We start from the raw sequence: 13,699 nt of genomic DNA, 5'->3' as shown, positions 1-13,699 counted from the left end.
TGGGACACCCACTCCCGATTCCAACCCACCCTTTCCCCCCAGCAGCTGGAAGGCACCCTGCGTTCTTCCTGCCCTGCTGGCTCCTGTGACTTATTTCCTGAAGACTTCACACTATCTGACAGAATGCCCTGACTTGTACTTGAACCCCTGGACCCTCCATCGGCCCTGTCCCCACAACCCCAGCCTGGTGACAGATTCCAGACGTAAATGGGAAAACCCCCACCCTTAGACCGAGAGTCCAGCTCCACTCAGCTAAGTTAGCTCAAGCAAGTCCCTGAACCTCTCAGAATCCATGTCGCTGTCTGCCTCATTCACAACAGGGGACACTTGAAAAGACACGTGTCCAACAATAGAGGGCATTAAACAGGACAGCAGAAGTCCACAGGACAATGTTACATACGCAACAGTAACACCACAGAATACTGAGTAACACGGGACGGTGCGTCAAATACGGAGAGAGACGTTTGTTATAAACACATTTTTAAAGATTATTTACTTGAGAGGGGGGAGAGAGAGGGCACACACATGCGTGAGTGTGGGGGATGGGGCATAGGGGGAGAGAGAATGGCAAGCAGACTCCCCACGGAGTGTGGAGCCCAGCGTAGGTCTCAGTCTCAGGACCCCAAGATCATGACCTGAGCCAAAACCAAGAGTCAGACATTTGACCAACTGCCCACTCAGGCGCCCCCTGAACACATTTTTGGTAGAAAAGCACACCAATGCAGGAAAAAAAAAAATAAAGATGTTATACAATCATAAAGCTAAGAGCAGTGATTCTTTCTTCATACTTCTCAAGTTGTCAACAGTGAGCACGTCACACTTTTTAACTAGGAATAAAGTTATTAAAAAAAAAAGTCACTACCACTCTCATTTCACCTTTTTCCTCCTCAAAGAGAACAAGTTATGGGGCGCCTGGGTGGTTCAGTGGGTTAAAGCCTCTGCCTTCGGCTCAGGTCATGATCTCAGGGTCCTGGGATCGAGCCCCGCATCGGGCTCTCTGCTAACCAGGGAACCTGCTTCCTCCTCTGTCTCTGCCTGCCTCTCTGCCTACTTGTGATCTCTGTCAAATAAATAAATAAAATATAAAAAAAAAAAAAAGAAGAGAGAGAGAGAACAAGGTTACAATCGACTGACCCAGGAACCTAAGGAAAGACACAGGGAGTCCATTACTTATCCTACTTATCCTTGCCTACACTACGACTGGCCGGGTTTTGAACTTGGAAGAACAGAACAGCTAAGAAAAAGGATTTCGTGCAAGGTCACATCATGGGCCAGAGGCCCCCTGAGGAGACTCCCAAAGGGGTCGACTCCTGGGCCCTGGTCATGCCTCGCATCGCATGGTTTCCACTGCCAAGCCGCCCCATCCATCCCACTAGCAAGAAAGAGCGACACGTGCCACCCATAGGTCATTGTCTAGCTGCTCCGCGAGGCTTGGCTCCACACTGTATGGGAGTGAAAAGCCTGCCAGCAGAGCCGTGTTCCCATTCAGCCGGTTTTGTCCCCTGGTAATGAGCTCCCTTGGCTCCCTCCCGGGCTGGAAAGGGGCCGCTGCAGACCGGTGCCAGCCAGAAAAGCCCCTTGTGAATGGCCCATCAAGGAATTCGGGAGCTTGGCAGATGGCTAAGCCACAACCATCCAAAGCAAACAGTCATTGAGGTGGACAATATCCGCTTGACTGGAGATGGAAGGCTTCCATTCCCCGCCACCCCCATTACAGGGTCCATGACATGGCCTCACAGAAGCACACACACCCCAGGACTGGGGACCCAGGACACGCACACCAAGCCTGGCTGGTCCTCATCCCCTTCTCTGTGGACACCCAGAGGAGAGGATCAGCTGTGAACAAGTCCGTGGCTTACAAAGGCAGTATTTATCATCTTCTCCATCTCCAATCCACACTCCCATTTTAGGCATCTGACCAGATGGCCGGCTGCGGGCCTCTCGCTCCTCACCAGCTTCGCAGGAGCTGGAAGCGGGGGACACACATGCCACGGCACCCCAGTAGGTACCCATCCACACCGTCCCAGCGCCAGTCCCTTCAGACCTCCCTCCTCTCTGCAGGCCATCTAGAAGGCTGTAATTCATCAGTACCATTCAGTGGGTTCCCCTATAGACTTCCCGAAGTTTCAAGCAGCTTCAGGAACTCGCTCTCCATTAGGAGGGATAAATGCCAAAATAGTCTCATGATCACAAGCATGTTTTTTTATGTCCTGTATGATAAATGAATGAACCAATGAACCAGTTACATACTCTGCACATACTGTGGTCTTCTTAGAATGTTCCTGGAGAATCCCAAGCATGCGTGGGATATTAAGACCACCTATGAGGCCTCCCTCTCCCAGAAGGCTTAAACTCCTTCCTGCTCCCTGTCAACATAGACCCATGAAACCAGCTCAGAGACTCTCAGAGGCCATCTCCATAGCTATGACGTGTGCTGTCACGTTTCGGAATATGCCAGACGGACCAGTGCCGAAAGGTCCATGCACCACACAAATAGACACTTCCAACGGTTTAACTATTACAGAAGAAAAAAAAAATGGCGCCCAGCTAGAAATTCACCAGAAACATTCTTCTTTACAAAGACTCACAGTAAATCCCATGGCCTCAGAACAGGAGAAGGCCTTCTCCCTTGAATGGGGGCCCTACTGCCCATGCCTCCACTTGCCCCACACAAAACCAAAGCACTTCCTCCCCCTAAAGCTTTGCACACACAAACCAGGTCCCACCCAACTGCAGGAAAAGACCATGGCCTAACGCAGCAGGGAAGACTGCCAGAAGAGGGTTCTGGGCCTGGTGCCCCAGAGGAAGGATTCCGGGGAGAAATTTTTCCATTGGATTCTATCATCAGAGACAAGAACTCAGCTCTTCGTCTCCCACTTCCTTTTCTGTGGTTTGATTTATCTACTCGCCGTGACGGATACCAGAAAACAGCTCTCCCTGGGTCTTAGGGGGATATCGGTCAAGTCTAAGACCAATGGTCTGGCTGGACCTCAGGAGGCTATCTGGCTACATGCTACGGCCCGTGTCCTGCTCTGCATCAAAATCACATGGAGGGGCTGTTGCTCAAGTTTTAGGGAGAACGAAATGTAAATGATGTCCTTAGTACCTACAGAACCCACCCTAACCACATGGGGGAGGGTCCGGCCATCTTCAGCCTGGAAGATCAACTCTATGTCGGGTTCCATGTTGTAGTGGACGTTAAGTCACAACCAGGTTGCAGGTGCTCTACCCCTGGATCAAGAGACACACTCTCCATCTTTCTCACCCTGAGCCTGTCCTCAAAGAATCGGAAACTTACATTTGCAATCTACTTGCCCTACGAAAGCATGTACAACATAGTTGGGACAGAAGGCCACCGAGGAAAGCCGGCATGAAGTGTGTAACTATTCTGAGCCCTCCTCGCACAGAAACCTTGGGCAGTGCATGCTGGAAACTGAAGTGGTACAAAGCTTTTAGGTCACATTCCGTTCAAGTTCTAGTTTCTCCTAAACCTTTGCATGGTAATTAACAGTGCTTCAGGAAGCAAAAAGTTTCCACAGGAAAAGGTAATTCTGTCAAAGCTTACTCCTCGGTGAGTGGGGATAGGTCTTAATGATCCAACGGTCCAGGTATTTGCAGGAGGCCAAATCACCCTTCGTGAACAAGGGATGGAGACGCTCGGGAGGCCCTCGCCGTACAAATGGTCATGCCACAGGGCCCCAAAGCAGTGATGGAGGACCCCTGTCTGATGGAAGAAAAACTCTAACTTCGAGGCTGCTTAACCTTAGACCCGGTGGAAGGTTCTATCTTGCCAGTACAAAATGTCAGAAGCTGGGATGCAAAATAATTTTTTTAAAAACTCACAATGACATTATTCTTTTCTAGACATCCAGCTCCTGGGAATACCCTCATTGCAGAATGACCAGAAGATCAACTTTGAATGATACCAGATGCTGAGAAGACAATTATCTCTCCCCCTTTGAACTTCAGCAGGGACAATGACCAGAAGATCATTTTGATTATTAAAAATTGGGGTTTCCAAGGTGCAGATCCCAAGTATGCCCTGGCGGCTAATGCCAGAGAGCTCCAAGTCCACACACGTGAGTAACAGGTGAAAACATGTTATACCCCTCCTGACCGTGTCTTCCCATTCATTGCTTCTTAAGGCTCTAGCAAAGCCAACCTCCAATTCCACTGTGCGTCGCAATCACCTGGACAGCCTCGAAAACAATCCATGCCTGCCCCGGCAGCACCCCAGATCAACTGCACTGGATTTTCTTGGGGATACAACTCAGGTATCCCCATTTTTCAAAGCCCCCACACCCTGACCCCCCACAGATGTGCAGCCCAGTCTGAGAACCATAAATGTTCACGGGCACACCTTGCCTTCCTCTGTCAAGGCGCCCCAGTTACTAACAGAGCACGCAGCCCAGGGGAGTGCGCCCGGACGGTGCCGCAGCTCCTACCTATGTAGAGCGAAGAATCCTTCCTCCGCACGTGGTCGTCGATGTAGGAGACGCCCAGGGGCTGCACAGGGGTAGCACCGATGCCCAGGAGCACCTGGGCCCCAATGAGCAGCAAGTACATCATGTTGGTGGCGGTCCGGCTGCGGCAGATGAGGTCCGGGTCGGGGCCCTGGTCGCCACCCGAGCCATTCGCGGCGCAGACGTCTCGGCCCTCGGCGCCCCAGCGGATCTCGCCCGCCTCGTACTTGTACTGGTGGGTCAGGAACTCGGGCAGCGCCGACAGCAGCGCGCCCAGGGCCATGACGATGCCGCCGCAGCCGATGAGGCGCGGCCGGTGCCCGCGCGCCCCGAAGTAGCTCACGAAGAGGATGAGCGCCAAGTTCCCGATCTCGAAGCTGCTGGCGATCACGCCCACGTCCGCACTCTGCAGGTTGAACCTCCGCTCCAGGGTGGTCAGGACGCTCACCTGCGGGGTGTAAAAGGAAATCTCAAGGCTAGTGCAAGCCCACGGCACCCAAGAAGCAGCCCCCTCCGGCCTCACGGGGCGCCTGCGGGCAGGCCCTGGCCCCTCCGCGGTGTTTCTGGAAGGCAAAAGACACCTGCGACAAGTGACAAACCTGAAGAGTCCGAAAAATATTTACTTAGTAGGATAACCCTAATTCGATGGCTAAAGAATTAACTTTCCCGCTGGCAAGGAAGATTTTTCTTGGCACCTGTTTCCATCCTGAAAGGTTCTGCCTGTATTTGGGAAACACAACTCCCCATCCCCCAACGTGGCCACCATCCCCTGCTCACAGACAAACCCTAAGTCCATTTTCACCCACTCCCAAACTATACCCCATTTAGAAACTCCATGCTGGGAGGGCACAAAGGGCTGGGGGCTTTTTACTACAATGTTAGCAAATCCTACCTGAAGAAAACAAAACAAAGCCCTAGTTGGCAAAATGGACATGCTGGATTAGCTCACTGGGACAATCATTAGCTCCTGTTCCCTCTGGAAATTTCCAACATACATTTCCCTAGAGGCCTTCAAATAACTACGACCTGGACTGTTCTATGCCCTGCAGCCCTGCTAATGTCCCTTGATGGAATATTTTTAAGACTTTCCCCACCTCTGTATTCTAGTCTGTCCTTCACCTGTTTAACACATAGTAAACCTCCACAGTGGCTTGGCAATGCCCTAGACACACACACACACACACACACAGAAAAAAAGAGGATACCTGGCCTCAAGATGCCACCTAGCAGACAGACACATAACACAGCTACAATACAAGTCCCTGGGTATTACCTTCACGCTGCAGCCATCACAGGAGCGGGGTCAAGAGGAGACACATTATTTTAGGGCTTTTGAGCTGGGGCGGGGCGGGGGGGGGGGATGCAAATGGCCCTCCCTCCTGCTGTTTGCAGGTTTCAAAGGCGGTATTACCAGTGAGAGTCCCTGTCTTCATGGGAGGTCGGAGAGACCTAGCTGGGCAGGGAAGTATGCTCCAGGCTAAAGAACAGTGTGAGCAAAAGTTGTCGAAAATGGCTGGAAAGGTGCATTGGTGACAGATTCTAGGGAGCCACAGATGACACCCTAAAGAGATCAGGCAATCCCGTGCAGTGTGGCGGAAAAAATGCAGCGCACGGAGAGAGGAACACCTGGTTTGAATCCCAGCTATTACTCCCTTCATTAGCTCTATGATTTCGGTCAAGTTGCTTCATCTGTCCAAGCTTTGATTTCTTAGTGAAGCAGGAACAGGACCATCAACCTGGAAGGATGTACATGAGGGTTGGAAATAATGGAAGGTCCGCTAGCAGAGAGCAGCCTTTCAGCACTGGGCAGGACAGCCTAGGGAGAGGAAGCAAAGCAGAGGGGAGGGGAGCCAGGACTCCAGGGCCAGAACACCTGGGGCCATCCTGATTCTGTGACCTTGGGCAATTCACCCTGTGCTTTCACTTTCCCGTCTATGAAATGGGGACAGGAGTGCAGGAGCAAACAACATACAGGGTAAGTGCTGCAAGGGCTATATATACCACTGTCACATATCTGTGGGCATCCGGCAACATCAAAGCAGAAGAGAAGACGCTAGGTGTGGCCATCATGTGCCAAATGGGCCACAGAACAGTGGAGAGAGGAATGCCAGCAAACTATTAACGAGGAGAGAGGAAAGGTGAAGTCAGTAAAGTGGCAAGAGAGATGGACGGGAGAATTTGAGGCTTGCAGGAGCAGACTTCTCTCTCGGAGACACTCTAGGCTGCGGGCTGCTAAGGACTGGAAGGAATGAGAGTTCTGTGGATCTCGCCTTCCACCAAACGTATGAACACGTGCCCCGCTGCCCAAATGCACATATCCACAGCCTCTGGCCATGGGCACACCCAGCTATACCTGTAAGGATCAGCAGGTCTCCGTGCACCTTATGAAAAAGAAGAGTAGCCCAGGGATTCTCTCCAACCTCATCTTCAACCCACACGTTCAAACAGCCTTCTTCAACCCAGGGCTTCTCAAAGCTACCTTCCGACTGGAAACACTTGGAAATGCTTAAGAGTTCAGATGCCCAGTCCCTCCCCAAGCTTCTGACTGAGCTGGTCTTGGGGGCAGCCTGGGATTTCGTGACAGTCCCCAGGTGACTCAGCCCAGGGTCAGCAGCGTGGCAGTAATGCAATGCCACCCACTATGATAGTCTGTTCTTCAGCGCTGGCCCTGGGGCGGGGGATGGAGGGCGGCGAGCTTGGTAGAGCAGCTTTCTAACACCAGTATTGGCCACAGAACATCTGCGTCACCACTCTTGCCCACATTCCGATTCTGATTCCCATTCCCACTGCACTTCCTAACCAAGACAAGACCAGCTCGCAACTCAGTCAGTCCCCATTATGTGGCTAGTTTAGTTCTCAAACACCACGTATTTGCAATTGACAAGAAAAGAAATTTATTAGCGGGTCTGGTCTCATTAAACTGGTTTTCAAATACTCCCAAAGAAGTTCCTTCTGGAAGGTCTGGGTAAGAAAAACAAAGGCTCCCTTTAGTCACTCCTTTGCTTTGTAACAAAAAAAAAAAGCGTGATGGGATCCGCGCTCTAGCAGAGCCTTGTAATAGGTAAAGCTGTGTGGGAGTGCAGAAGCCGACAGTCTGTCGGCCTGGGAGGTTGGGGGGCTCCAGAAGGCTTCACCCCGACCTTTGTGCTGAGCCTTGAGAGATGCCCAGAAGACGTGGGTGCAGGAAAGGAGCGGGACCACATCCAGGCACTAGAGTGCCCTCGCGCAGCCTGGTGGGTCTGCAGCCTGGTGACCCCCATGATGGGAGTCAAGGACAACAGACGTGGGAGGGCAGCAGGTGGGAAGGTTTGGAGCAAAAGGTGTTTTTCACTCCTGCCACAAGGCTTAATGACATAAATATTAGGCGGTATATCTGAAACAGGACAACAGCGCTGTTTCGGCAGGTGTGACCTGTCATAAAATATCACACAGGTGTGGACATTTAGGATGACAGATAAGGATGGTGGGGATGGAGACAGCTGTAGGCAAAACAAAAAACTAATCAGCTCTTCTAGAGAGAGCTGGTGTCTGCGCCTGCAACTCCACTCGTCCTGCCTCAAGCCTGCTCTTTGCAGAACCCACAAGGGATGACAGGACGTGGAACGGTCCTCACCTCCTTGACCTGTGGCCTCTGAATGAAGCATTAGGCCCCGCGAACATTCTGTAAAAGACGCTTTGTGGATCAATTAGATCAGAGGCTAAGGTCTTCGCTCACTTAAAACACAATTTTGAGAAGATGAACTAATTAAGTATGCATGAGGCCATAAAACCCACTTGTGGCTTTTATGTGGCAGTGAACAATCCAGCAATGAGAAATATGCGTGCTGAAGGGAACGACTGTCTTTACTTAATGGGCAACAGGACTGATGGAAAACGTCTTTGTAATTAGAGACGAAGGAACCGTTAACTCCAGGAGGAAAAGGAAAGTGTCCTTACCCTGTGCCAAGTGGATATGAAGTTATTATTAAAAGAATGCAATATTTATCAGATCTCTACTAACCACGATTCAAAAAAAAAAAAGCTTGCATTTCAGAATCTCTTGAAACACTTGTTAAAAATACAGCCTCCAATGGGGCGCCTGGGTGGCTCAGTGGATTAAGCCGCTGCCTTCGCCTCAGGTCATGATCTCAGGGTCCTGGGATCCAGCCCCGCATGGGGCTCTCTGCTCTGCAGGGAGCCTGCTTCCTCCTCTCTCTCTGCCTGCCTCTCTGCCTACTTGTGATCCCTCTCTCTGTCAAATAAATAAATAAAATCTTTAAAAAAAAAAATACAGCCTCCAAAACAGAGAAGAGACCCAGTGGCCTGAGATTTTGTATGACTCCGGGGGTCTCAGATGCCCAGCTAGGGCAGAAAACCACTGCTGTTTCAGGGGTCCACCCACGTACTCACCATCAACCTTGAGCTGTGCTCCTTAAGCTCGGTGTGGCAGCAAAATCACACGGAGCAGATCACCGCCCCATTCCAACCTGAGAGCTTATGATGCCTCAGGTCGGGGGTGAGGGCTGGGAATTTACATTCGAACCAGCTCCCAGGGGATGCTGATGGTGCTCAGGGGACCAGGCTTTGAGAACCACTGCTCTACTAGCCTTCCCGTCAACAAACCTCCCTCTGCTCAAGATGGAAGAGGGTTTTGTTTTTTTTTTTAATCAGACACCAGTGGAAAGCACTCCCTCCCTTTCAGCTCCTAGAGACACACTCACATGGGCAAACTGGGGTTGCCTTTTAGGGAGGTTCACCTCTTAGGGTGCCTGAGGCACGCCCAAGCCAGCTGCAGCAAAGGGGCCCCAGCCCAAAGGAGAGCCCTTCAGCCCATGCTGTCATGAACTTCCTAAGAAAAGAGGCACCTGGAGACCAGGGTCATGTAGAGATGAGCCCTTCCTCACCTTCAAAAGTCAGGAGCTCACTAAGGAGAGACGTTCTCCCGAGCAGCCGCGGACAGTCAGAATAGCCCCCAGGAGGCTTCCCAGAGGTCTACCCGTTTTCTTACTCTGGCCTGGGGCGTGGGGCCTGGACTGCAATCACCTGCGGAGCTTTTGAAAACACCAGTGCCTGCCCCGCCCCCAGCCAGGGCTCTGATAGCGTCTGGGAGATAAGCGCCCCAGCAGAGCTACTTTCAAAGCTCCCAGATGATTCTAAGACACAGGGACACAGGCAGGCGGAGGAATGTGTGTGCATAGACGCACCGGGCGGACGTGGATGCTACCCCAGGGCAACGTGGTCATCCGCGTGCAGCGCGGAAGCAGGGAAGTCTCGAGGCCAAATCTGCCTGGGACGGCACGTGGCCGATCTTTCCGCGCCCGTCTGCACATCGTTACCAACACTCGCTCGAGTGAGCATTACGAGATCATGCCTCAGAGGATCTGGCACACAGCAGGTGCTTCTGAAAGTCTCGCCTCATCACCGGTGCGCCTGCTCTGTGTGACTTCCAAGTCCAGCCCAGATGCATGCTCCGTGGCAGGTGCAAGCAACCTGACTATAATTGAGAGACGATCCCTAGCCCATGGGAATTTATCCTCTGGGGAGAGCAGAAAGAAGCCATCGAGTAACTGCCTACCAACACAGCCTGCCATACAGGGGAACAGAATGGCAGAGGGTTTAAGAGAGTGAGAGCATGTTTGGTTGCACGTGAAGGAAAATATACCCAGGATTCCGGGATGCAACAAGGATAACCAGGGGGTGATGGGGGTAGGGGGAGGTTACAACATTCCACGAGCAAAGATCGATGGGGGTGAGGGGTACAGTTCAGACAACGCCTGGGACATGGTGGGGGGAAGACCTTTAAGCCTCAGAAGATGGTGAGGAGTAATCAGAAATAAAACAATCTTGAAGGCCTGGCTGAAGGACTGCCTTTGATTTGGAGGTCAATGGGGAGCCAAGAGAGGTTCTTGAGCGGGAGCAACATTATCCTGGCAGCGGGGCCCATGTCAGGGAGCAGATGTAGAAACAGTCGGGGAGATGATATGAAGTTCACCTAAACTACAGTCACATGTGGCATGACGTGCAGTCCCCCTGCCGAACAGGGGTCAGCTCACTTTTCCTGCAAAGGGCCACACAGGAAATATTTGCAGCGTCCGAACCACTCCGTCTCTGTAGCCACTAGTCACTCTGCCATCTTGGCACAAAAGCCGCATCCGCAGGCAATATGCAAAACAGTGGGCATGGCTGCATTCCAGTAAAACTTTATTAACAAAAACAAGCAGTGGGCTGCATTTGGCCACAGGCCACAGATTCCCCCAACTCCTGCTCTACTGCTCTCAGTCAATCCAGTTTGGCAGATCACGTTATTCTTATGCCTGGCAATAAACACACTGGCCATTTATAACAAGTCTGTGAAGCCCTCCTCTTGCTGGCCTCGGAAAGTCTATCTAGGCAAGGCTGCAATGCCAGTTTATTAATTCCATGAAAGTAATCTGCAAGGCAACTTCAGTTTCTTGTCTGATGTGCCAAGGGCATGTCTCCTTGCAGTAAGGAAGGGGATGGTGCAGGACGGGCTGAACCACATAAGCGGAGACAGCACTGTCCTGTGAGCAGCAGCAATCTCATCAGGTAAATGAGGCACCGTGTGTGGTTTTGTTTTTCATCTGAACAGCGGCTCCTTGGAGCGCGTAATTTAGGGCACAAGGGAAATGCCGCACGCAAGGCATTCGCTTGTGAATTCCAGGATGTGATGTTTGCAGAACCAGGTAACAGAAGACAACATCTCCCATAATTGCCCTGGTGGCAAACAGATCGCTCCTCTGCCTCGCAGGTCAGCGGGGGAAAAGAGGCATTTAAGCACTGTTGCTACATTGCTGGCGGACGAGTGAGCCTATATGATCACCACATAATAAGTGGCTGTCTTCTTCCAACCACTGTTCTCAAAAAGCAGAGTAAGAATTACATTAAGAATTCCTGATTTAGACCTAACTCTGGCCTTCAGCCCTCACCAAAGTCATCAGTACATGTGAAGGGGCAGGTGAAAAACACGAGAGATTTAGGGAGTCAAACATTACCTGTGGGACCTTAGGCAAGGCACTTAACACACCTGTAACTCCCTTTCCCCGTCTGTAATGTACAGATGAAAATCCTGCCCTCACAGCTTGCCACGGGTTCAAATGCAAGGGAAATGTTCTGTACGAAGTTCATCACTGGAACAGCAGTTATGCCTGCGGTTGCGAATATGCAACATGACTTTCCCCTTTGATGCAGCAGTGTCCTGGGAGCCCAGTGACCCTCTCTGTACCTGGAACAACCACCTTTTCTCTTATTATCCTGAGTGAGAGTTGCCACCTGGCTCTCCTTAAGCCTCACTGGTCTCTGCCATTCCCTATATCCTATTTCATTATTCGCCTCTTTCTCAGACTACTTTCCCCTCTACATCCCGTTGCTTAGTTTGTCTCATCTCTTCTGCTACCTCTCTTCCCTAAATGGCCCTAAAATACAACAGAAACACTTTTTATTGCTCCTTAAATGTAGCGAAATTTTATGTTCAATTAATTCTATGAGAATGTGTAACATTTTAGGATTCTCTTCTAAAACAGAATCTCCGAATTTAATGGCCTCCTACTCATAAATTTCATCATTGATTTTTCTCTGTAGCTCAGTGGTCCATCATGGAAAACAAAGATTCTCCCTCTCTGCTGGGTAAAACTAAAAGAATGCTCATCCACGCTGTTACTGAGCTCCACAGTCAGTCCCAGAAATGTCCACATCAGGCTATTATTAATAATATGGACTTAGCACCTTTTATAAATTCATTCTTTCAATTCACAATTTATGTGGCACCTGATCTCTTCTGTTAGAGAAACTTGAAGAACAGCAGGAGTTAAATGATTTCCTCAGCATTCAACAGCAATGTTTAGAGGACCAGACGCAGTTTCAAGAAAGAGATTTCTAACATACTAACAACTTATGCAGGCAAACACCCCCCCTCTCCCAGGGCAGAATTGTTTTCACTGAATTAGACTTCTCTCGATGCCCTAGGGTCCAGGCTTACCGTCAGCTGAGCTGAAAAACCCCACACTGACTACCTGGGCCATCCAAGGGCCTAAACCAGGGGCTGGAGATGCCCTCAACCAGCTCGCAGAATCACGGAGATGGCAACTAGGAAAATAAGCAGTGATCACCAAGGGCGAACGAGTTTCAAAGCACAGTCAGTACCCAAAGAAACAGTGTGGTTAGTACCTAGTACCGTGGGAGGAAGGTGGAATCATGGCAGGCTCCCGAACAGGATGATATTAATTACAGTCATCTTCAACAGTTACTAATTCCTTATGTGACATATAGTCCTGAGGACCTTACATGTGTTGACATATTAATTCTACACTGTGATTCCATGAGGCAGGTGATACTGAGAGTACAATTTTACAGACAAGGAACTGGACGCTGGAGAAGACAGTCCTGCTGACAACCGCACAGTAAGCAGAGGGAGGGGCCGGGACTGAAGCCCAGTCACTGGCCCCACACCAGAGGGATGGAGCAGCCTCAGTGAGGTTCTCCCCATCCACATCGTTAAGTGAGCACGTGGGTTCCATCAAGTAAGCAGAGGCAGTCCCAAGCAATTAGTAACAAACTTGCTTTTATAAAAAGCCAAAAAAGGGGCACCTGGGCTGCTCAGTTGGTTGAGCTTCAGACTCTTGGTTTCAGCTCAAGTCATGATCTCGAGGTCATGAGATCCAGCCCCGCATCAGGCGCCATGCCCAAGTGCACCTGTTTGTGATTCTGTCTCTCTCTCCTTCCTCTGGCCTCCCTCCTGTCCTCTGTCTCTTACTGTAAAAGACTATTTAAATTTTTTTTTTAAGTTTTAATTATTGTTAAAAGCTCCGCAGGGTGGGAAAGAGCTTTGAAGTCATATACAATTTTGAAAACCCAGCATTGAACAAAGAGAAACAGGTTTCCTTACCACTAGACTTATGAAAGATTCCCAAATGGTAACATTCATTGTTAATCATCCATCAAAGTATATAGTACGTAGCATTTCTTGAAATTCTGCTATCCATTTTTTTAAATCCTGAGCACCCCTAGAAAAAATATATATCTATTTTCAGAAACACTGGGTTAAGGGTGATAGAAGAAATGTGTTTAAGTACTAGAAAAAGGCCTGCTGCTCCAAGGAACTAATTTTTTGGCTTCTCCCAGCCTCACCTCCAACCAAAGACTCTTCAACACGATTATAGCTGCATTGCCCTTTTTGCCTTGTTTACCAGGAATCTCAGACTCAAACCCACCGCCAGGTTTGAGAAATGGAATGGGAGGCC

The 13,699-nt window shown here is 50.3% G+C and overlaps 1 protein-coding gene across 2 annotated transcripts in view; it reads right to left on the bottom strand.

Annotated features, from left to right (window-relative positions):
• The window catches only part of SLCO3A1 (solute carrier organic anion transporter family member 3A1), a 302,473-nt gene that overhangs the window by 232,997 nt on the left and 55,777 nt on the right, over nt 1-13,699 (bottom strand). For both annotated transcript variants that reach the window (XM_046008705.1, XM_046008706.1), the window contains exon 2: nt 4,446-4,911. In XM_046008705.1, the coding sequence (XP_045864661.1) occupies nt 4,446-4,911 (466 nt within the window). The remainder of the gene's footprint in view (nt 1-4,445; nt 4,912-13,699) is intronic.

This window comes from Meles meles, chromosome 6 (genome assembly GCF_922984935.1).
Source record: "Meles meles chromosome 6, mMelMel3.1 paternal haplotype, whole genome shotgun sequence".
In the NCBI taxonomy this organism is placed as follows: Eukaryota; Metazoa; Chordata; class Mammalia; order Carnivora; family Mustelidae; genus Meles; species Meles meles.
This window is presented reverse-complemented; position numbering and strand designations above follow the sequence as displayed.